At 39.7% G+C, this 25,760-nt stretch overlaps 1 protein-coding gene across 1 annotated transcript in view; it reads left to right on the plus strand.

The window, feature by feature from the left end:
* LOC127046588 (sperm flagellar protein 2-like) overlaps positions 1-25,760 on the plus strand; it is a 65,210-nt gene that overhangs the window by 1,969 nt on the left and 37,481 nt on the right. Inside the window, exons 2-16 of the mRNA XM_050943768.1 lie at positions 2,291-2,510; positions 3,039-3,169; positions 4,909-4,990; positions 5,966-6,039; positions 6,850-6,953; positions 7,504-7,760; positions 9,902-10,010; positions 10,738-10,895; positions 11,637-11,795; positions 12,291-12,377; positions 14,413-14,552; positions 15,725-15,852; positions 16,336-16,474; positions 19,675-19,812; positions 25,252-25,412. Coding sequence (XP_050799725.1) covers positions 2,294-2,510; positions 3,039-3,169; positions 4,909-4,990; positions 5,966-6,039; positions 6,850-6,953; positions 7,504-7,760; positions 9,902-10,010; positions 10,738-10,895; positions 11,637-11,795; positions 12,291-12,377; positions 14,413-14,552; positions 15,725-15,852; positions 16,336-16,474; positions 19,675-19,812; positions 25,252-25,412 — 2,084 coding nt within the window. The 5' untranslated portion in view covers positions 2,291-2,293. The remainder of the gene's footprint in view (positions 1-2,290; positions 2,511-3,038; positions 3,170-4,908; positions 4,991-5,965; positions 6,040-6,849; positions 6,954-7,503; positions 7,761-9,901; positions 10,011-10,737; positions 10,896-11,636; positions 11,796-12,290; positions 12,378-14,412; positions 14,553-15,724; positions 15,853-16,335; positions 16,475-19,674; positions 19,813-25,251; positions 25,413-25,760) is intronic.

Consider the following 25,760-nt stretch of genomic DNA (forward strand, 5'->3'; position numbering starts at 1 on the left):
ATACCTCATCACACCCTTGACTGATGTAGCTGTGCCAGCAAAAGTTTGAAGTATAGACCTGGCCCACATTTCTCATGGTTATTTTCCTCCCTTAAAACACTATGTAATTTGGTTTCTTAACTAAATGCCCATGAAATAAATCAAATAATTGTCAATGTGTTACTGAAAGTTTTAGCTTGATGTTGGTTTTTGGTAATAGGGAAGCAGTGTTGTCTAATGTTTAAAGTAGGTGGTTGAAGTCAGGACTCCTGAGTTCTGCTTCTAACTCTGCCATTAACTTTTTTATTGTATTAGTCAAATTACTTAATTTCTTCTTCGAGTGCTTGCTCATATCCATTCCAGTTAGGTGTGTGCGCACTGTGTGCACGTTCGTTGGAAGATTTTTACCCTAGCAACACTCGGTGGGTTGGCTGGGTACCCCCTGGAGTGGCGCTGCCATGGCGCCGGATATATACCCCTGCTGACCCAACCGCTCCTCAGTTCCTTCTTACTGCCCGTGTCGGTCGTTGGAACAGTGGAGCGTGGCTTAGCTGATCTCCACCTCGCTAGCTACTCTTAGTTTTCTCGTTGTTATTGTGTATATAGTTCAAATTTCTATACTTGCAGTTAGTTTATTATTTTCTTTAATGTAGTTAGCGTATATAGTTGAGGGGTTCGGGGATTAGCCCCTTCCCCTCACCCGGTGCCGAGCCCATGCCCTGTTCACCGGGTTAAAAACCGTGCTAGGCCTGTCACAAGCCGATGCCTCCAGGAGGTCCTCATGACTCCTGCCTTAAGTGCCTCAGGGAATCCCACCTCACAGATAAGTGCCGCATTTGCAAGGCCTTCAAGCCGCAGACCTGAAAGGAGCGGGATTTTCATCTCAGACAGCTCCTCATGGAGGCAGCTCTTACTCCTCCACCCTCGGCACTGAGCGCCAGACAGTCCACACTGAGGAGAAGTGCATCTTCGGCACTGGAGCGCATCGGTACCACTAAGGCCCCTCGGCACCAACCGTCGCCGGCCCAGACCTCTGCTCGGCACTGTTTCCTCTCCCCGCGTGTAAAAAAACATAAAGACTCCTGCGGCTTCTGTGTCCACGCCGCAGTCGGAGCACCCACCTAAGTCGGAGCGCCCGGCACCAACAACTGCCATGGCACCAACAACTTCAGCACCGTCGATTCCGATCCGCAAGGGCCATCGAATCTGGTGCCTGACAGCTCCCCAGCACGCGCTGTGGTTGAGCTTACTATTCCCTCCACGCCGGAGACATTCTCTATGGCAAGGGAACTGATTGCACTGACGGAGTCTGTGCTGCCTCAACCCCCAATTGCACTCCCTAGATGTCCGTAGAGCGCTCGCATTTTATATCGAACGGACAAAGCCCTTTCGTAAATCGCCCCAACTCTTCGTCGCAGTGGCAGACCGAATGAAGGGTCTACCTTTCTCTTCCCAGAGGATCTCCGCTTGGGTGATGGTGTGCATCTGCACTTGTTATGACTTGGCTCATGTTCCCTCGAGCCATCTCACCGCACATTCTACCAGGGCTCAGGCTTCATCTGCTGCCTTCCTGGCTCATGTACCAATCCACGAAATATGTCGTGCAGCTACCTGGTCCTCGGTCCACACCTTTGCTTTGCATTATGCTCTGGTTCAACAGTCAAGAGATGATGCAGCGTTTGGCTCAGCGGTTTTGCATGCTGCCAGATCTCACTCCGACCCCACTGCCTAGGTATGGCTTGGGAATCACCTGACTGGAATGGATATGAGCAATCACTCAAAGAAGAAAAGACGGTTACTCACCTTTGTAACTGTTGATCTTCTTGATGTGTTGCTCATATCCATTCCAAACCCGCCTTCCTTCTCCACTGTCGGAGTAGCTGGCAAGAAGGAACTGAGGAGCGGTTGGGTCGGCAGGGGTATATAGCCAGCAGGGGCGCCCAGCCGACCCACCGAGTGTTGCTAGGGTAAAAATCTTCTGACGAACGTGCACGCGGTGCGTGCACACCTAACTGGAATGGATATAAGCAACACATCTCGAAGAACAACAGTTACAAAGGTAAGTAACCGTATTTTCTCTGTAAAACGGATAAAAATGGGCTTACTGATCTGTAAAATGCATAAAATAATACATGCCTATCTCAAATAGGTTTTAATGAGTTTCAATAATGTTTGTAAAGACCTGTGATATCTTTGGATGAAATACAGCATTCTAGCAGTGCAAAATATGTATTTATTTGTGTATTTATCTTTTAAAAGATTAAATGCAAGGCATAGTCACAAATTATTCTCTGATTTGTTTTTGATACAGAGTATGGTAGGGGAGTGGTGCCCACCTGAAGAGCACAGTGGAAGCAAACCTCCACCTAATAACAATATATTGGGTCACGTTGTTCATAGATTGATGGACATTGTCTACCCTCCAATGCCTGAACACCCACCACCTGTATTTCCTCCGTTTCCTATCCAGGGATGTGTTTTAGGAAAGCTTTTTAGTGGAAAAAGCACCTGTGTAAAGTTCTTGGAAGAAGGTAGAAGGTTTTTTCTGTAGACTTTTTTATTTTTTTTGTTTGTTTACACTTTTTAAAGCCCCAGTCCTACAATGAGCTCTTTGTGGTCAGATCCCTGCACCTGCAGAGCTCATTGCAAGATAGATGTCTCAGATGCATCAGAACTTACAAGGTCTGGCTCCATGTAATTTATTCTCTACCTTCCAAAGTAAAAGTTCCTGAATGTAAAAGTGTATTGTTAATTCATTGTACCTCATAAGTTTACTGCTTCAGAATTTATTAAGTAAAGAACTGTGAGAAATGTTTTCACAGAACTTCTCTGTAGATGGCTATAAAATGGTGAACAGACTAATTGCAGTTACCAATGTACATTGTACAGGCTGTAGTGTAGTGTTGGCGGGAACAAACTCCATTAAAAACCCAAACCAAAAGAAGTGTGCATTGCATTTAATAAAACTGCCTTGTCAGAATTAGTTTAATTGCATTTAATAATCTCTTTCCATTCTTTCCAAAATGGAAACCTATCACAGTAATGTTTCTGTCTATTAGCTTGCAACATTCAGGTATTGTCTATTGATACTCTGGTCCAAGACAGCATCAAAGCTTTCCATGAGAGTGAAAAGAAAAGTGAAAGCAGCTTGATTCCACAAGAAGCAGAGGGTTCTGGGAAACAAAATGAAGTAAGTGCAAGTTTCATTTCAGATTTAACTGTTATAAGGAACAGCGAAGCAGGCTAGGGGGAAAGTATATTGGTCATGTTCCTTCCTCTTCTTTGAGATGAGTCAGGTATAGAAGACTTGCACAGGCAATCTTAATTCTGACATTTCCTAATTTTTGAGGGGTTGGCTTTGACACCTTAATAGTGTTTTTTTGGCATTCTTTTTATCATCATCAGACTCCTTGTCCCAATCTACTCCCTTTATTTCCCCATATCCAGCTTTATCCCCTCTATATTCAAAGCAGACTCCTTCCTGCTCCCTTTCTGCCTGGGTACCAGCAGAAGGGTCATAAAGAGCACAGGAGACACAGCCTCCTTGCTGTCAGTTCCAGGCCCCAGCCCTGTTACCCTGACCCAGAGCAGCAGTTACAGAGAAAGTACCTCGGTAGCCTTGTAGTATGCTCTGTTGTTCTGTGGGGATGGCACATGCACAGTCTGGGCAACACTGGGATTGTGAGAGGCTCAAGCATGCTCAGAGAAGAGGGAGTATTCTGAAGTTTTAACTGTTAAGCTCTAGCAAGTCTCTACTGAGCACACATGAACAGGTAACTTTTCAAAGGCTTATAATTTGACTAAGTTTACGTGGATTGTCATGGGGATGGAAAAAGGTCCATCCCACTCACAAAGGTCACCGCTTTTCTAGATTTCAGGTCCCTGCTGGAAAGCATGAGGATGCCAGACCATTTCAAAGAAAAGGTCACCATAATTTTTTTAAAGGTCAACACAATGTAGTTTTCCTTAACCTCAGTCTTGGAAACATCTGAATCCTTCTGTCTGAAATTTTCCCAAATACACCAAGCATAGAAAATTTCAGCCCAAATAGTTAAAGTTTGGAAAAGTTATAAGAACCTGATAAAAGGCTGATAATGAGGAGTGTTGGGCAACCTTAGTAATAGGTGCTGATACCAGTCCTGCCTATAAGAAAGTCTTGTTAGTCCACATGGTGTGGAGCTGCCTAGTAATAATCACACATTAGGATGCTCTGTTAAGTAGGAGGAACCTTACACTGAATATAGGCATAGAAAGGGATACAGACCCAATCCCTTTATTATATTAATGCACTAAAATCTTGAGTCACTGGAGAAAGAGATTATTTTTAAGAACTGCCGTGACAGAAAAATAACTTATCCTCATACCGAAAGAGTAAATCAGCCCCATCTATAGCACTGTAGATTAATGTGTTGTTACCATGCAAGAGTACTCCCTTTGGATATAAGTAAAATGCCAGAATATGCCCTTTGTGCAGTGTGACAAAATGATGATTTCAACCTCAACTGCAAACCATTCTTAGAATTATATAGTACCTGATCCTGCTTCCATTGAAGTCAATGGCAGAATGCCCACTGACTTGAGTGGTGCAGGACCAGGACCATAGTGAATAGAGTGATCATTGCCTTCTAGCCTGCTCTGTTTACCTGAATTTGAGTAGTGTCATGAGTAAATAACAACCCTCTCCTGTCACTCCATCCCCAACTTTTCATTTGCTTTTAAGTTACCATCAATATCAAAATACTACTTACACTCGTCATTCCAGGATGACATTAATAACTTTTTCTTACTGTTATGCACCTGACAATCAGTTTATATATGTTTAAATAACTGAATATTCAATAAAATACTTTTAAAACATCCAAAACCTATCCTTGCTTAACGTTAATGAAAACTAAGAAATGTCGTTTGTGATTGTTTAATTTATAAAAGGTCCTGAAGAGGCCGCCTTCAGCTTCAGCATCTCAGGTTTCTGAAACAGTGCCAAAGAGCATGTCACTTGATGGAACCAAAGGTAAAAATGTGTAGAGTTAATTAGATTTTTTAGAATAATGTTGATGGCTGGACTTGAATGGCAAAAAAGAGGATATCTCCATCCCCTGCTGATTTTTTGCTTCTATGTTCTCACAGGTGTTTGTTAGTGCCCATTACAGCTCATGCTTTGCAAAGGTTCCTATTATAACCCTTGTTTCCTCATACTCATAGTTTTCCAAAATGTTCACTCTGAGGTTGAAACTTTTTCAGCCTCCTTGTATTAGGATATGGTGGTTGAAAATAGTCTTTTCATTTGGGGAGAAAATTTTAACCTCCCTTTTTTGAATATTACTCCAGCAAAAACATGTTTTGAAGTTTGAAACCTGAAATTTGTCATGGACATAGCCCCCACACCAGTGAACACATACCTAACTTCAGATACATGTGTAGTCTCATGGAAATCAATGAGACTACTTGTGTGCATAAACTCAAGCACATGGAGAAGTGTTTACAGGACTAAGCCATATTCCTTACTGACTATTTGTGGCATCACATAGTGTGAGGAGGATAAAAAAACCAAAATAGTAGTTATTTTATATTTAGAGAGTGACAACAATATGTTGGGTGCTTTATAGAGAGGTATGAAGACAAGAATCCTGCCCTGAAAAGCTTACAGTCCTGAAAACACTTTCTCCTGTGTGTAGTCCTTACTAATGCAAGTTGCCCTATTGAAGTCAGTTCTCAGGAGTAAAGTCTGTTCATGTGAGTAAGAATTTGATGGATTATCTCTTTAAAATAAATAAATAAATAGACTGAAAAGGAGAAATTGTAGTAAATTAATTATGAATAACAAGCTCCTGGGGATAGTTTCTGTGCCTCCCCCTGTGTTCTGACCAGTGCAGAGAACGCTGACAGTACTCACTAAATAAAAATATGATGTAATGATATTATGCATCCATAAGAATAAATGTTAATGTAATAAAAGTAATATTTGCTGATGTTTTGTTATTGCTAGGTAATGGTCTTGTTGGAAAAGAATCTTCTCATCAAGAAATTAAGTCAAGCGAGAGTAAGGATGAAGTATCCAGAGTATGTAAACTGACTTTGACTTCCACCACATACAGATATATGAAATGTCTGTATATTAAACAAAACCAGTTAATAGTGCACTTTTCTCTTACTATTTTTAATTTATGGACCATGCCACAGGCTCGTATTTTACATAAATATGAAAAGTGATAACTTTACTCAAAGTAACTACACAAATTTAGATTTGTTTTCTCTGTTGGCTTTGTCCTCTGTGTCATCAGAATTGTCCACAAATACCTCTTCATCACATATTTCCCATGCTTTTAATTCTGCTTATTACTATATCCAGAACATTCCTAGAATTTGTTACTATATTGGTCCTACCAATATTAAAATGCTTATTCCGTAGGGCTAGATTATGTTAGCCTTATACTAAGTAGTACCTTACTCAACAAACAAGATGTGGGAATATCCTGAAGACCTATAGAGAGCATGACTTTGGTTGCTATAAAAACCTCAGTCTTGATTATAATCTTACACTAGTGTAAATCAGGACTGGGCTCCACTGGAGTTAGTAGAGTTACATCAGTGTAAAACCAGAGTGAGATCCAAATCAGGCCTCTTAACTTTGAATTTCCTGATTTTTTTAAATGCTTCATTTTTCAACCTTAACATTGCCTAACATTAATTTTTGCATGTAATGACCAAGACCCTAGGCCAGTTTACACCTGCTGAGGATCTTGCCTTTATTAGTAATTGAATATGTGTTTTAAGTGTGCAGTGGAATGCATACACTTTAACAATTAGTGCTCTGAACTTCTTGAACATGATATTAGTACTACATATCTGTGTAACTGTTCTTTTTCACAGCTATCTGTTCGTGCCTGTCTTGGTGCAGCATCAGAGAAATTGTTGAAGAAAGGAAAAAATATTCCTGATGAATTGCTAGTTGACATCATGGTGGAGGCTATTAAGTATGAAATAGTGTAGTTTGCTTTCAAACATAATTCTATGCTAAATAATTATATATTTCTTAGGGGTAGATACTGCCATTCTTGCTCCTGGTGAATAATACCTGACTCTGCGAGTAGACCCACTGAAATAGATGGAGCTACTCATGGAATAGTTTTCACCTCCTCCGAACGAATAGGCACATTGAGCAAGGCATGCACCTCCCTCTAGAAATCTGTTATTTACTGCTGTAGTTCCACATGTTGGCAGAGAACAGAAAATTGGCATCTTTTCTCATGGTATAAAGATCAGCCCACAGTGTTTGTTCCAGAAAATTGCAGTCCTTTTGTTTTGTTTGGTTTTAGTCCTGTTTTCTGTGGTTTTCTGTTTGGAAAATCTTTTGATTTCTAGTGTTAATTTTAATGACATACATTGTTATTTTATAGAATTGTCATGGTATTTTGTTTTACCTAATTTCAAATCAGAGAATTATAGGAAAACTCTTTATTATAAATGTTAATATTAAGTTAAAGTAGTTTCTCTACATGTTTATAGTTCCTTGTTTATGTTTAGACGAACACCACAGAAGAAGGGATGGGTCATGGATGGATTTCCAATGACAATAAACCAGGCAAAACTCCTTGAAAAAGCACTTACAGGGAGTGATTCAGACAAAGCAGAAACAAAGGATGAGAAATCTAAAAAGCCCTCCCTAGTTACAGACCCAGCAGCCCCAAAAGATCCACCTTTGTCCCCACCTGCATTTGATTTTGCTCTGTTATTAGACATTTCAGACACCACAGTGCTGGAACGTGTGGCTGGCATGAAGGGTGAGTTATACTTCACTGCATGTATTTTAAAAGCTTATTGACATCTATATCATGATAAAATGGGAAATATAAAGTAGTTATGACACCAGGAGAGCTAAAGTCATTAATGTACTGCTTGGTTGCCATATCTTTACAACACCAAGGATCAGATTGGTTACGTGCAAGGAGTTTGTGGACTGAATTGTAAAAACACATATAAACTTCCATAATTTTTATAACAAATACCAGAAACTCTTAAAAATTTACTTGTATCTTCCCTGATGATGATGGATAGGAATTGTGTGTTCTTTAGATTCATCATCAGATTTGTTCTCTATGGCTAGGTCTACACTGGGGGGTGGGGGAGTGGGGGTGGGGGTCGACCTATGATACGCAACTTGAGCTACAAGAATAGCGTAGCTGAAGTCCGCATGTCTTAGGTCGATTTACCTGGCTGTGAGGATGGCAGTGAGTCGACTGCTACCGCTCTTCTGTCGACTTCGCTTCTGCCTCTCGCCACGGTGGAGTTCTGGAGTCAACGGCAGAGCAATCGAGGATCGATATTATTGTATCTACACTAGATGCGATAAATCGATCCCTGATAGATCGATCACTGCCCGCCGATTCGGTGGGTAGTGTAGATATACCCTTAGTGCAGTTCTAAAAAGAGGGAAGCTATTGACTACATTTTAATATTTTTCAGGCTCTTTTTGGGTCTCTGACTTCAGAGTGTATATTCCTGCTATAGTGTATAACTAAATATATATGACATATTAATCACAAGCTAGTTACAGAAGTTATCTCAAGATTTACGAGAATGTCTCACAATAACGTATAGTCATTGGAGCAAAAAATCATTACTGACAAATTTCTCTAAATCTCACTAGATCTCATGGAGTTACTATACATCATTAGTGCAGGTACTTTCAAACTATTGTAGTTTTTTTTTCTTAATTTTCAAGATCTACCGGCAGCCAAAAAATGCTGTGTTTTTTTATTTGTTTAAATCTGCATGATGTTGGCACCAGCTGATGTGCAATATCCCACATAATTTAATGAAGTGTCAAGTAGAAAAAATATAGGATACAGCAAGTGCAGAAATGTGACTAGTTAATTGTGCATGTGCAGACATCATTCTCTGAGAGCCGCATATTGCAATGATTGAAAACTAGGAGAGATGCAAAAGGGAGAAGAGAGAAGGTGTACACCCAAACAAGTGGTACCACTACTCCCCACACTGATCTCTGCCTTCAGTATGTATGTTCATTTACTCCTGTGAGGATGCAGGAATAATTGTTTTTGACAAAATAACCAAAGCACATTGTATTATAGAGTAGAGTCAAAGATAAGGTGGACAACAAATGGCCACCCCTCCACTCCACTCAGACCACATCTTCTTTGTCACCTTATACATGATGGCTATGGAGAGACATATTATCTTGAAGAGAACCTATGTTGTCCAAACTGAAAGGAGAATGCCCCTTAAACGTCCAAAGAATGACATAGGGCTTGTCTTTACTGCCATAGTTACCTGAAGTTAGTATACTTGAGTTACTCCGCTGAGGCTACTCTATCTCTGAGTGAGATGGCCACAATGGGAAAGCACAGTGATTTGATTAGCAGCACTGAGTGATTGGATTAGCAGTAGATGAGTTGCTGTTACATGAGCTGCTGCATCCCTAAGGTGTTACTAGCTCAAACACCAACATCACTCGAGCTTCAACCTATACCCTTTGACCAAGTAGGTCAAGCTAGCTTGCTCGAGCTTAAAGCACCACCTAACTCTAGCTGGAGATTTTTGTGTGTGAACAGAAGATGGGTTAAAGGTAAAACTTGAGTTACAACTAGAGCTGACAGTGCAGTGAAGACAAGGCTTGGAATTTTAGATTTGCAATTCTCAATAATTTAAAGGGATTGTGCTGCTAAAGCCCTTTGAAAATTTGACAGTAAATGGCATAGTCCCAGGAACCTAATGAGAATGTATTCTTAATAAAGTACTGTATTACCATCTCCTTTGTGTAGAATGTATGGAGCCAGTTTTAAAAATGAAGGAGTGAAGTAGCCAGTCAATGTTTTCATTTTGATAAACTTTTTAACAGGAACACAGAACAAGTCTATGTAGTAACTTGTTTCAACAGTCTCTGGTATTTTCTACTCAACAGATAAATCAGGTTCATCACAGATTCAGCTGGAAGACAATGATCAAGCTTCAGATCTTGAACTCAAAGAAAGAGAGAAGATCGATTTAGTCAGGGACCAGATAAAACATAGGTTTGTTATATTTAGTACAGTAAGGCGCTACTTCAGCAGAGTACTGAAGCATGTGATTAACTTTAAGCACGTAGTAGTCAAAGTATACTTGACTTCTAATGACACCATTCATGTACTTAAAGTTAAGGATGTCCTTAAGAAATTGCTGAAGTGGGGCCCAAGTAGATATCCTCATATATTGATATAGTATAAATGATTCCCAAATAAATAATTCATATACTCTACTTTTCAAAGTCTTGAAAATATTATTTTTCAAATTCATATCAAAACAGCTATTTACATATTTATATTATGTGATACATAAATGCATGTTGTGTCTAAATTTGGCCTAGGGTATTAGATTTCCAACATTGGGCTTTCTTTTATCTTTCTCTTTTATTTTTTTAATACAAAAATAGTACTATACTTTCTTTTAAAATCATTTGCACTAAATATTTAATTTTATATATCAAGCAAATTTAAAGTTGCATTTTAAAATTTGTAATTAGTTTATATTAATATATTAATAATTATTGATTTTTAATGATGATGTAACAGAAGATTAGTTTAACCTGTGACCTTGTCTACACTGGGAGTTCTGCATCCAGAATATCTTCACGATTGGCATTAGATTTAGATTATACACTATGCTATTAAATGTGTTTGTTGGGTTAGGAATAAGATTTTATTTTTCACTATTTGTTTTAACATTTTGATTTTAAAATTATACACTGATATGATTTCACAGAATTGCAGGCTTTCTAGACAACTGGCCAAAACTGGAGAAATGGTTTTCAGTGCAGCAAAATATTCTAGTGAAAGTTAATGGTGAGACAGAAAAGAACCTTCTGTGTAAAAGGATAAAGGAAATCTTCCTGGAGGAAATTGCTAAAAAAGAGAATAGAAGTAAGTTTTTGAATTCATGTTTTTCACATGGAAACTTTAATATTAAAATATATGGTTGGGTGTTTATAATTCAGAAGAGAGCTTAAAAAAAATCTCACTGCCACTGAAAGGTATAATGTTTTTGCAGGGTTTGTGGAAAAGTGACACATTTTTCATTCTCACTGAAAATTTTTTTATATAGACAAAAACGTTTTCTAACTATATATTTTATTGACAAAGATCAGTATTACACTGCGGAGGCAAACAGACTTCCCCCCATTAGGTGAAATTTTATTATTTTGCCCATCAAAAGCTATATTTGCAAAACTTTGCTTTGGATCAGACTCACAAAAATACCAACGTTGGAATTTTGGTAGTTGTTCAACTGTTGTATATGTATTGATGTGTATATATGGATTGTGTAAGCCTGGGCCAAATTCTGTTCCCAGACACACTGAATAACTTAATTGATGTTACTCTAGTTTTACAATTGTATAACTGAGAGAAAAAATTGTCAAGTTATGTTTAATTTAAAAGGGCATATTTTCTGCAAGTCTCTATAAATATATGGCTTGTGCAAAGGCAAATGGATGCATCCGTTTTAAATGTAGCTTTCTTTTAATGCTATCCATTTAAATACATAAAACAAAAGTAAAAACATATTTGTAAATAATCTTCAAGATTTATTGGTTCAAAATTAACAATATGTTTACAGTACCTCTTTTATTAGATTATATGTGTTTTATTGATATTATGTTGAAGGAAGAGAACTGGAAAAAACAGAATCTGAGAAAAAGCAAGAAGTTTCTACCCCTTTGCCACAAGCTGAGACACTAACAGTTCCAGCAGATAAAAATAAGAAAACTGAATCTCCTTCTCAAGATAAGGAGCCTATGCCTGCAAAGTCCAAATCAGCCAAAGGTTTGTCAGCCATAGCAAACTTATTTGTAGAGCTCTTTCTTAGCTGTTTGGAACAGATCCTTGGAAATAATAAATATTTTCTGTGTTTTTAAAAAAAAGATTAACTAGAGTGTATTTCCTATTAAATAATTGTCCAAAACCTCTGAACAGCCTGTCTACCTTTTCCAATTATATGAGTCAGTTTCACAGCTTCTCACAGATACTTTGAGAAGAGGTTCTAAAATGTTCAAAAGGAGTTGTCCAGCAGGTATAATTTACTTCCTTGAGGTAACTGTGTATTAATTTCAGCGTTTCCTTCCTGTGTTTAACCTCAGAGCTAGTACCCTCGCCATCTGAGACAGCACAATGTACATACAGGAAAGACCAAGTTTTCATTATCAACATACTAATATACCAATTTCTCTCTAATGTTAACACTTCAGAAATGCTAGTAACTCTGCATCTTAAAGGTGTCTCTGTTGTGTGCCTTTGTGTTTTTTTTAAAACTTTCCCTAGAGCTATCCAAAAAATCAGAGTCCTTTAAGGACAAAAAGATAATGAAAGATGAAGCACCCAAAGGAAAAGATGCAGCAAATAAACCAGGTGAAGTACACTTTTTTGCATTTTTTTTTTACTGTTTTGGTAATTAACATAAGGATGTATAGTTCTTACTTACTTTCCACTCCTCTCTTTAAAAATAGTGTTGATAAAAGTTAATTAGGATGTAAGGCAGACTGAGATATGGACAATTTGGTGTAGTATACCAACAAAGGGAGATTCAGCCACTTTGTGATGAATTCTTGTAAATGTCACATGACAGATAATTGGATAAATATTTCCAAGCAATGACGTGGTTGGCTTCATCTTCTGCATTTATGTGCCTGCACTTTGGTGTGAAAACCCAGCCCCACTGAAGTCAATAGCAAAACTCTCATTGATTTGAGAGGAGCAAGGATTTCACACTTAAGATTCTGGAGGTGCTGCAAAGCACTCAGACCCGGTGGGGCAGTAATCGTTTGGGTCAGTCAACAACAAGCAATTCAGGGTTTGTGTTGATGAATTCCAAATGGAGTCCAATCCTGTTCTCATAGGCTAGAGGGATGATGTGAGCAAAGCAGGGGTATGCGTGTTGGGCTATTAAGTGAGGGAGCAGTGGGAGGAGCTTTAGGGCATTGACAGGGACATCACAATGATATCCTTCGAGTACTTTATTTGGTCATCAGCTTATCTGCTTTCTGTCATACTAAGTCAGCACTTTCAGAAGCAGCAGTTCCTTTGGGGAATACTAGTTATGCTATTATTGGATGTACAGATTTGTCACAGCTATGAGGCAATGAACCAAGATATGTCTTCACTAAAAATTAAAACAAAAAAAATGGGACCATTGTATAGCATTTTTAAACGAGCTTATTATACACAACATGACCCATTCAATTCTCTACTCAGTATAACCAGTATTTTACCATACCTTGTGTTCTTGTCTGACTGCTCCCAGAGCAAAATTATTTGGCTGGATCCCGCTCCTAAAGTAGTATAAAGGTGGAGTGCAGGTGACAATTGCAAATCTTGTCGCACTTATAGTTCCTATGGATGATTTTCTTAAGTAGTTTTCCACATTTTCCTGCAGGCCACTAGATTTTTTTCCCCCATCTTCCTCCTTGAATGATCTTATCTTCTTTTATCTGCCTTGGTCTTTCCCCCAGTTCTTGTTCCACTCACTTTCTGCTCCCTCCATACTTCTCAGTTTTCCCTCAGTGCCAGCTTTGGATCCAAATTCACCTGTTTCTTTCCCCTTCCCTATATATCTGATTTTTCTGTTTTAGTCCTTTTCTTCCCCCTTGAATCTTGCCCATACCATCTTCCTGCCCCTCCTGTTACCCATTTCTCTCTCATTCCTCAACAATTTAAAAACACCTCGTATTTAGAAAGTGATCCAGTAGTGAGAGTGATTGTAAGTACCCACTTTTTCATTTTCCTTTTGCTGGAAGCCTTTCAGACTATGTATTGTGTATCCCCACTTGCAGGGCTATGACCTGTGCTTTACTTTGTACTTTGCAGTACATGTAAAGTTAAGAGTAGAGTGTATATCAAATGAAGCACTCTGAGTAACCCTAATGCCTAGGGTTAATTGAATTTAAAAACAGCATCTTGCCATGAAGTCATGGGGTAACCTCAAAGGATTATTGGTCCTAGAAATTATTTCAGTCTGACTCCAGCTCTTCCCAGCTCTGCTGTATAAAAACTAAATATTTACAGTGTTCAAGCTCCATCAAGTAGAAATTACATGGTGATACCTTGAAATCATGGTACTTATACTGTCAGTCATAATGGTAACAATACCGTTTACTTTTTGTTAACATGGTAAGTAACTTGTTTCATTATCTTTCTATTTCTTCCACAGCAGAGCTTTAGGAAACCTAATTATTTTTGCAAGTCAAATAAAATAAAAGCTAAACTGGAAAATATCACTATATAGCTGCAAAACTACTGATTTCAGCTATATGTTGGTTGCGGGGTGACACTTTGAACACCTGCAAACTTTGTTTGACGGCAACTAAGCATCTTAGGTGTCTAGGTCCATGTATTTATTCTTATGTAAAATATATTTGAGGGCACTAATTGTGCGTTCATATTTAAGGCTCTGATCGAGGAAAATCACCAGGGAAAAAATCTTCACCAGCTACACCTGAAGATCTACCTCCTCCCACCCCTGTAGGACCACCACCAATTAAACCAGGATCAGATGAATGGGTTTATGTAGATGAGCCACTTCCCAAGGTGCAGTAGTTCAAGATTAGGAATCTTTTATATGACTATACTTTATTGAGTTCTATATAACTCTTTGTTCATTACAAATGAATTCATTTTTAAAGATATTTCTAATACTTAATGAATGCAGGAGAGATTGTAGCATAAATTACAAATATAAATACCTAAAGAGATGAGATTTTAAAAATATGCTGCAACTCAGTGTACAGTATTGAAAATATCTGATAATTTGATAATGACGTATATTAGAAGTTTAGGGTTAATTCCTCAGAGTTACAATGCACATGGTAGACAAGATGGTAACACTTTAATTTTATGAAAGGTGTATCCAGAGTAAACATTGTATTTTGGCAGGGTATTTGTAATACATTATAACTAAGGCTAAGTTTTTGTCACTGATATTTTTAGTAAAAGTCAGGGACAAAGTCATGAGAAATAAACAGAAATTCATGGCAGCCCATGTCCTGTCCCTGACTTTCACTAAAAATATCCCTGACAAAAGGGGTAGGTGGGTTCAGCACCCGCTGCTGCTGGGGCTCCCGGGTCCCCCACCAATAAGGTGTGTGGGAGCTCCAGGGTCCCTCTGCCCCTGGGGCTGGGCTTTTGTGGGGTCCCCTTGCACCGGGCAGCTGGTAGCTGCAGATGCCCTGGCTGCGGCTGCAGCTACAGCTGGGTAGCTGTGGGTAGTCCTTGCTGCTCGCCGCAGCTGGGCAGCTGCTTGGGGTCCCCATATCTGCCTGCTGCATATGGGCAGATGTAGGGGGTCCACTGGCCATGACTGGGCAGCTGCTTGGGGTCCCCCCACTTGCTGTGGCTGGGCAGCTGCAGGGAGTCCCCCCATGCCCCGGGGCAGCTGGACAGCTGCAGTTCCACCAGCCCCTCCTCCCCACGTGGTTGGGCAGCTGCAGGGTCCTCCCACCAGGTTGGGGGCTGGAAGCTGTGGGGGCAGGGCTGACTGGTAGCTGCAGCCCCAGGGCAGAAAATGTCACTGAGGTCAATGAAAGTCCCAAATTATGTGACCTCCGTGACATAATCATGGCATTAATTATAAATAAAATAAAGGAAATATATTGTTAACCTGATGTCCAGAGATGCCTCTTTCCTATACTTGCTGATGGTGTATTTGGACAGGCTGTAGGAAGTATATAAAGTAAAGATTTGTGTATTTTAATAATTAACAGGAAATATCTGGATTTTTAGTACCTTATTGGGAAACGGTAGAAAATACATATGAAAATACCATCAAAACTATACTTAGATGTTTAAGAGAAGAACAGTATTCTGTGATTCACTACTTAGCAGATAATAGGTGAGTAACAGTAGTTTATTGCATTAGAATTCTCATTTTATATTAATCCTCTAGTACACTATAAAAACAACGAGGAGTCCTTGTGGCACCTTAGAGACTAACACATTTATTTGGGCATAAGTTTTCGTAGGCTAGAACCCACTTCATCAGATGCATAAAGTGAAAAATACAGGAGTGGGTATAAATACATGAAAGGATGGGGGTTGCTTTACCAAGAGTGAGGTCAGTCTAATGAGATAAATCAATTAACAGAAGGCTACCAAGGGAGGAAAAATAACTTTTGAAGTGATAAGAGAGTAGCCCATTACAGACAGTTGACAAGAAGGTATGAGTAACAGTAGGTAGAAATTAGTATTGGGGAAATTAATTTAGGTTTTGTAATGACTCAACCACTCCCAGTCTTTATTCAGGCTGCCACTCTGAAACCTAGTACACTATTTATGTTTTAGCGCTAAAACTCTTGTTTTGACTCACTGTTCACAGAAACCATTTTAAGGATTACCTGAAGCGTCCAGACCATAAGCAGGAGTTTGTATCTCAGTGGCAATCTGATTATAATGCCATTGCTGATGATCTGTGGGAAGATGAGGAAACAAAAGCAGAATTACACCAAAGGGTTACTGTAAGTAAATGGCAAATGTTTCAATTTATGTAGCTCTGGAGCTGTGTACATCCTTGGGCATTTGAATTCAGACAGGATTGATGTAATATGAATATGTATACTGACGTACTAATGCTACCTTGCCTAGGTAGCTATTATATCAATCCTTCTCACTCTCCACCAGCACCAAACAGCACCAGTCACAACCGCTGCTGCCCAGTGGCAGTGGCGGTGTGTGCTACAGGTCTCAGAGCCTAGGCTTCTGATCGAGCATGTCCACATTTCCCCCCACTAAGCATGAGGAAGAAAGAGGAGGGAAGGGAAAAGCAGCCCCCACATGCTGAAAGAAAAGGAGTCGAGTGAAGGAGAAAGAAAAGTAGAAGGGGCATATGGAACACTTCCTCAGCCTTTTCAAGGTGAGCTCTCAACCTCTTCCAGGGCCAGCACTGGCTTTTTTGCCGCCCCAACCAAAAAAAAAAAGGAGCGGGGGGTTGGGGGCGGTCAGAGCAGCAAACGGGGAAAAAAAACAAAAAACCAACCTGCAGCACGGCTGGAGTGGCAAAGCAGGGGGGAAAAAAATAACAACAACATGGTGCGGCCGGAGCTGCAAAGCAGGGGGAAAAAAAACCAAAACAAAAAAAAACCGACCTGGCTGGAGCGACAAACTTGCCGTGCCGCCCTTAGGATTGCTCGGCTGGTGCCTGGAGCTGGCCCTGCCCTCTTCCCCCATCCTCCAGGCCCAGAAAATGTCTCCATTACTTCTGGCCCCATCAAAATTGAGGCCCAGCTAGCAAGGTGAACATTTGAAAAATGAAGAATTGATTACATGACTGGCAAAAAGAGAGGATGATTTATAATATCAAAATGTCAGAATACCCTTTTTCCAGGATAATAACATAAACCCAGTTAAAAACAATGTCAAGAGGCTAATCAGAAATACAGGAGTTGGAATATCCCATATGTGATGCTCTATCTCAGTGGCAAAACCTAAGGTCACATGGAGAGAAGAATAGACTTTATGTGCAGAATTCCAGAAGATGGAAAAAATTGTGGCAGTTGCTACTAAAGAATCAGCTTCATTAAATAGAAATGAAATGCAACTGTACATCTTAGAAGAGGAGTTCTCAAACCAGGGATTGGGACCCCTCAGGGGGTCGCAGGGTTATTACATGGGGAGTTGCGAGCTGTCAGCCTCCGCCCCAAACCCCGCTTTGCCTCCAGCATTTATAAAGGTGTTAAATATAATAAAAACTGTTTTAAATGTATAATTGGAGTCACGCTCAGAGGCTTGCTGTGTGAAAGGGGTCACCATTACTAAAATCTGAGAACCTTGTCTTAGAAGATCTGCATACAATTAAATAAAACTATTGTATTTTTCATATTACATGTTACTTTAATAATACCTCCTCTTGGCCATAGTGATTATAATTTTATCAGTAGGTTAATAATTTAAATTAATACCTATTACTTGTGGACTGAACGTAGCCACTTATATTTCCCCTTCTTTGCTTTCTTTTTACACTGACAGCCTGCAACTGATAAATTGGTAGGAGAAAAGGCTAGAGAATCAATGGTGAAAAACTTACCCTGAGTCAGATTTATTGCTATTGTGAAAGAGACAAAGTGGTAGTTGTTTTACTATACAATGGCAAAATCTTTCAGCAGATTTTTTCAAAGCACTTGGTACTCTGGTGAATCTTACTTGTATTAACTCCATGCAACAAACCTCGATGCCAACTCTGCCCACATATCTACACCAGCGACACCATCACAGGACTTAACCAGATCAGCCACACCATCACTGGTTCATTCACCTGCACATCCACCAATGTAATATACGCCATCATATGGCAGCAATGCCCCTCTGCTATGTACATCGGCCAAACTGGACAGTCTCTACAGAAAAGGATAAATGGACACAAATCAGACATTAGGAATGGCAATATACAAAAGCCTGTAGGAGAGCACTTCAACCTCCCTGGCCACACTATAGCAGACCTTAAGGTGGCCATCCTGCAGTAAAAAAACTTCAGGACCAGACTTCAGAGAGAAACTGCTGAGCTTCAGTTCATCTGCAAATTTGACACCATCAGCTCAGGATTGAATAAAGGCTGTGAATGGCTTGCCAACTACAGAACCAGTTTCTCCTCTCTTGGTTTTCACACCTCAACTGCTAGAACAGGGCCTCATCCTCCCTGATTGAACTGACCTCGTTATCTCTAGCTTGCTTGCTAGCATATATGTACTTGCCCCTGGATATTTCCACCACATGCATCTGAAGAAGTGGGTATTCACCCACGAAAGCTCATGCTCCAAAACGTCTGTTAGTCTATAAGGTGCCACAGGATTCTTTGCTGCTTGTATTAACTCTGTTAAAGAGATGAGTTTATTACATTATACATAATTTTCCAACTGTTTTGCTGAAAATGATTGATTAGATCTGGCCTGATGTGCTTGGCATCATGTTGGAATAAGACATTATAATTGCAGTGTCATTTTTCTGAAGTGCATTGCAATGAAATCCTAAAAGCTTAGGGAACTATCCTGGAGTTTAGTTATGGTGGGCATAGAACTTGGAAGAAGCACTGTTTTTTTGTCTTTTCATTCTTTTCATTTGTCAAAAATATGATCAGTATACCAGTACCTCTGTTATCAATTTTATTCTTTTTTTGTGTGTCTAATAGAAGAAATCTGGGAAATTGCCATTAGATAAAGGACTGTGTGCTTTTTAAGAGCAAAGCATGAGGGGTACCTTCTTTCAGGTTTAAAGGCCAGTGCAGGTACATCTCCACTTCAAAGACCTATTTGCCATAAGTGGCTTTTGGCCCAGCAAAAATTATATTCTGGTCCCCAAAACTGTGAAGGTTTCAGCCTCCACTACCACCACCACCAATTCTCACTCCAGTATTGGAGAAAAAACAGCTGGTCCATTGTGCATTCATTGGTACCAGTATTACTGGTTGTCTCTTCTTACTTCTCAGTCAATCCATGCCCCTGATAGGTCTAGAAAGCTAGATTTTGTGAGCTTCAGAGCCTAGTTGATTACTGTTTGGCCAGGTTCTTTTGGACTGACTTTTATTATACTGAGGAAAAAGGTGTTTAATTAACAATGGGATTGAAGTAAGGTGCCTTTACCATGCACACCAATATAATTTCTTAAATATATGAAAGATTGCCTAAGGTTTTACACATCACTTATTTGCAATAGTATTTTTATTTAGGACCTGAGGGACCGTCTCTGGGATATTTGTGAAAACAGAAGGGAAGAAGCAGAGCAAGAACGTAGTGATATCATGAATGATGGCTGGTTACCAGATCATATAGGAATCCTGATGAACCATTTCTTTTCACTTATGCAGGTATGGTCAATTGCTAAATCAATATAGTCCTTATCCTGCAATACCCAGGCAGACTCTTGGATTAATGTATTTATCTCAATGGGACTTCATGTGTGTAGTCCCTTAAAACTACACGGTCAAGACCAAATATCCTTTAATTCAATCCTACTAAAGAAAGAAGCTGACTGAAGTGAGGAGTGAGAAAATAAAAAAAGGAAGATATGCATGTACACTCCTGGCATTGTATCACCTTCTGGGCAGAGCGGATCAAGAAAAATATCATTATCATAGTCCTGTAAAAATAAATTTTCAGGCTATATTGCATAATGTCACTATTTGCATTTAGCTTACCAATCAAATGAGTTTAGTGAAATATCCTGGTGCTGGTTATCCTTTTCTATTTATAATGGCCTCTGTTCTCAACTTAGCCTTCTAAATGCTATAATTATATACAATGCTACCAGACCCACCTATTTTAAGATTGCCCAACACTTACATTTGTAAGACCCTGTTTTCTGTTGCTTTTAACTTTGCCAAACTTTAACCATTTGGGATGAAATTGTATATGCCAGATGTCTTTTGGAAAATTTCAGCCAAAACAGTTCAGCCATTTCTAAGAGTGAAGCAAAGGAAAAAAACATTGTTTTGCCATTTACAAAATATCTGGTCATTTTTTAGATTTGGAACATGGACTTGAAATTTGATAGGGATTGGCCTTTGTGTCAGTAATGTGCCTTTTGCTGTTCCTGAAAAAATTCTGCTCACGTTTGGCCAAACCTTTGAAAAACTTCATATCACACATGTTTAGTAAAAACTTCCTAGGGTTTAACAGATAAAAACTCCAAAGGTATTGTCCTTAATGAACATACTGCATCCCTAGTGACCAGACTGCTCATGCACCATCACTACAGAGTCACTGAGCATGCTCCAGTCCAGGGCTACAGGGTTGAAGCTGGACTTTCCCTGTAATTGCTGCTTCCAGTTGTTCCAGGGCATGGACAGACACTGGAACTGAAAACAAGGAGACTCTCTCTCCTGTGCTCTCAAAGACATCCTTCCCTTTTGGTGCCCAGGCACCATGGATGAAGAAGCTGTCTGACTTGAATGCATAGCGGACAAGAGTCATACCAGGAGGGGTGGAGGGAGGGAAAGGAGTAGACTGAGACAAGGAGTCTAGTGAGACTGGAACTGGAGGTGAGGAGAGACACTGTGAGTGAGTGTTGAGGGGTGGAGGAAATTGGGACTCAGGTTGGGAACTGGGATTTGGTGGGCAAGGAGACTCGCAGCTGAAGTCAAGTGAGAGCTGTGCTCTGAATATAAAGTGCTATCTAATGCTAAGTACTCTGAAAAATCAGACCCTAAGCTTCTTAAATTAGGCATCCAAAATTAGTGGATAGTTTTACCTTAGTCTCTCTGTGCCTCAGCTCACCCTCTGTAAAATGTATCCCATTATCCATACCATCCCCTCCCCTCACAGGGGTGTTTTGAAGATAGATAAATGTTTGGGAAGCACCCTAATCAGTGCCATAGAAAAGCTCATGAGGAAATTCATAATTCTGTATTCAGACCAGGGTTTGAATAGTATACCATGAATAAACCATAGGCCATGCTTTGAATCGTGCAGATAAAATATTGAATAACTGATCTTAATAGAGCACCATCCATCCTGTGCACTGAATAAAGTAGGATTTCTATGGATAAAATATCATGTTATCATGTAATTAAAAACTATCATCATGCCTACGCAGAACGGGACTGAATTAAAGTTGCACAAACAAGCTTAATTCTGTCATTTCCTAACTTTTAAGTGCTTGACATTGATTATATATATTTTTGGAGCTCTTTTACAGTATCATATTTAAGACTATACTCTCTAAATATCACTTTTCATAGCTGCACTGACAAATGATGTACATTTATGCTTTCATCCTTTTTTCATGGGCCTCCATTCTCTATAGCATCAAATCAATCTTGTGCATGCTTCAACATCCTGAATAATTTTGCCTTTCCCTATTTAGTCGGGCTAGTCTCTTACTATGTCAAACATCAACCCTTCATCTGCCATCTGCAATTACTTGTTTATCCAGTTCTTCTTCGAGTCATGTCCTTATGGGTGCTCCACTCTAGGTGCACTAGAGCCACCTGCACCTTTGAACAGTGATTTCTCATAGCAGTGTCCGTTTGGCCTGCTCATAGGTGTTAAGTCAGTCTCAAGCCCATGCTGTTATGTAGCACTGCATGGGCGAACCACTCTCAATTCCTACTGAACTGCCTTTGCCTGAGACAGAGTTCTAGCAGTTGTCCTGTTGAGATTCCCTCAACTCTGTTTTTCTCTCTTACTCATGTAACCATCTGCCAGGTGCAGTCGGCAGCCACAAGGGCCAGGTTCAATATCTAGGGGCCCTTTTTACAATACAACTGAGCACTGGCTTGAGCTCCCCACCCAGTAACCAGGGAAATTCCACACTACTCCTGGGAACCTCTAAGAGACAATACTTCCCCTCTTGCAATCACAGAGTCTGTGTGTAGTAAAGAAACTTAATAAAAAGAGGGAAGTAACCTGGCATTAATTTGGGGAAATGCAACAAGCATGATTCAAAAGCATATGACCATGAGCAAAACACCCACTCCAGAATACATTAGGCAGTGTCCTTTGCCTCAAGTTCTCACCTTGTGGTGAGGATGTCCAATAAACAACAGTTCCTTCATCATGCCACTCCCCTGCATTTTATTGTTGGCCAGGATAACTTTCAATACTGAATGCTCCTCTTTAGCCTAGCATCTGCTCCAAGGGTCATGTTGGTGGTAGCAACGCAACTCCACAGGAAAGGTGTTTTAGTATTCTCTCTCTTGGATGGCTGGTTGCTGAACAGCCGCACCCAGGAACTGATGCCTCGGGCAACTTCCAAGGCCATAGGACTCTTTCTCAAATTGGGTCAACAACTGTACATACAAAAATCCATCTTGGCCTGAGTACAGAACCTAGAGTTCACAGGGCACATCTTGATGGGGACAGTGATAAAAAGAGCCTATCTTCCTCAGCACAGATTTGTGGCTCTTTCCGACTTAGCCCTCGTCCAGACTAACCCGCGGCATCGGCGGGTTAAAATCGATTGCTCGGGGATCGATATATCGCGTCTAGTCTGGACGCGGTGTATCGATCCCCGAGCGCGCTTACATCGATTCCGGAACTCCATCAATCCAAACGGAGTTCCGGAATCGACGCGGAGAGCCGCGGACATCGATGCCGCGCCGTCCAGACTGGTGAGTACCTCGATTTTAGAAATTCGACTTCAGCTACGTTATTCTCGTAGCTGAAGTTGCGTATCTAAAATCGATTTTAATTCCTAGTCTGGACGTGGCCATAGCAAACAGAATTCAGCTTAACCCCAAACCACGATCAGGAACTGCATTCAACTACTGGGGCACATGGCAGCCACCACCTTCTTTACAGAACATGGCCAGACTTCAAATGTGCTGCCTTTAAGGGTGGCTCAGAACCATCTATTCACCCACCAGGCACTGCCTAAATATGCTTCTTTCCGTACCTATCTTCAGGAAACAATCCCTCAACAGTGGAAGGACCATCACAACGTATGTACAGGAGTTCCATTTGCACATCTTCCCCAGTGATCATTATAAAAATGGACACCTCTCTGTTAGCATAGGGAGCATAGCTCAGCTCTTACACGATCCAAGGCAAGTAGATGTCACTAGAAATGATGCTACAGGACTTCAGCTCAGGGCTCTGAGCTTCAGCCCTGCACGAGATGCCAGTGCTCGGGGCTTCCGCCTGGCAGGCCCATGGACCCCCAAAAATCAGCTTGTGGCCCTCTTGGGGCCATGTAGGCCTGGTTGAGAACTGCTAATCTAGAGGGTGCAGGTGCAGGTGTGGATGCAGATTTATATAGAAGATAGAGTGTGGATTGCGGATTGGATATAATTTAATTGTTGCAGATGCGGATCCAAATTTTTGTATCTGCATAAGACTCATCTAATAGTTTGTTAGTGCACTTTGATCTATCTTTTTAAGCACAGAGTAAGCTAGTACAGGGTGCACCCGCTTTCCCATTAACTAAGTTCATATGTAGTCAATCACTAAGTGTCATTGAAAGTTAATGAGATTTTTTGTCTGAAGTCACTGAGCTGCTTCTGATTTTTCCCCTCAAACTGTTACCTCCTAGGTAAACCCACCGCAAACCCCTCCCCGCCCCTGTGGAACTGACATGATATTTGCTACCATCACATTGTTCACTCTGCTTGTGGGTTATACCCCATCCCCAACACTTACTCTCTTCAGGGCATGGATCATCTACCACTCTGTGTATGTACAGTGCCAAGCGCAAGGGGGGGCCGCATTCTTGGTTGGCCCTTTGACATTGCCGTAATTAACATGATTAATAATAATTTTACTTACTATAACCTTCATTGACAGCGATGGGCAACATTATTCATGCTAAAACTAGCAAGTCTGAAATTGTGATCTCTATACCTTTACATTCAACAGCTTTGTCAGAGAAGGGAATAAGAATAGCAACAAAACAGGCAGAGAGTTCCTGATTGCTGAGATCCTCTGGTGTAGGTTTTACTGTGGGATTCTGTAATATGTTCTTCAGGTAGCTATATTATTATATCAGTATAGATTGTATATACTCATTTTAGCAAGGTCTGATATCCCTAACAAGTCTATACCAGATTTCTATCCACTTTGTTTTCTGTAACCAGCCAGAAGAATTTTTATCTTTAACTTATGGCCAACTGGCTGTTTTACACTATGAGATTTTTATTCTTTTTGTGAATGTGGTTTTGTGCATTTTCCCATGAATATGCAGTGCCGTTTTGTCAGTTAGAGACTCCGACACTACTGGTTTAATAAATCAAAGCATGACAGGTGCTAATGCTTTTTGGCTTCACTCTGAAATAAATAGATATCTTGAACCTTACAAAATCCATTTGTTTTTTCTTTATACTGCTTGCACGTTTATAATTCTTTCTTGGTCATTTAAACAAAGTTCTTTTGCTTATTATTATTATTAAAGGTTTTTCACAATTTGGATTAAGGATGTATTCAAATCTGTTTAATTACAGTTTAGAAGCACGTGGTAGATTTGTTTTCATATAATTTTATTTATATATTTGTCAGAATTAAATATCAATATATTTTTATATACAAATTAAATATATTTTCCTATTTCATAGCTGATATTGTTATTAAAGCTTAGAAATATCTGAATTAAAGTTTTGAACACACATTTTGAATGTGTACTTTTCCAGTACATGTTGTAGTATGTATTTATAATAAAATACTTAAACGGATGATCAACCAGTACTATTTTCTAGCCTCCATCAAGCATTCTCATGATGTAGACATTGCTTTTGATACTATATTTTAGGGTATAAAAAACAGAAAATGCTTTGTTCCATCCTGTTTTGAATGTAAATCTATCTTCCCTTATGAAGGTTGAAGTGGACCGTTTCCAAGATACAAAGAGATTTCTACATGACTATTACAGGGGAATGGAAGGCAAAATGCCAACAGAGGCCTGTCAAGAGTTCACTCGAATCCCATTATTAGATATTGTTAATGTCGAGCAATCTGTGGATCAAAGCAAGTCAAGAAGGTAAAAACTGCATTTTAAAAAAAAGTAACAATTAATTTAGCATATAAGTGTGTTTGTGCATGTGTAACTGTTAAATAGGTAAATGATGGTGATCACAGCCATATGATAGATGCTGAATATTGTAATGTATTTAATTTATTACACACTTTTGGCTGCCTCATCTATATTCTCTTCAGTAACAAAACAACAAAAGCTGGCATATAAAAGGTTCCTTCTTTTCCCCAAATTATGGCAGTTCCCCAACAAATCCTGCAACTAATTATATTAAACATTTAGTTCTGGATCAGTGACAAAATTAAAATTTCACAAGCATGGCCTCTGAGGTTGGAGTCAACTGAACATAAGTTA

The sequence above is a fragment of the Gopherus flavomarginatus genome, chromosome 3 (assembly GCF_025201925.1).
Source record: "Gopherus flavomarginatus isolate rGopFla2 chromosome 3, rGopFla2.mat.asm, whole genome shotgun sequence".
Taxonomy (NCBI): Eukaryota; Metazoa; Chordata; order Testudines; family Testudinidae; genus Gopherus; species Gopherus flavomarginatus.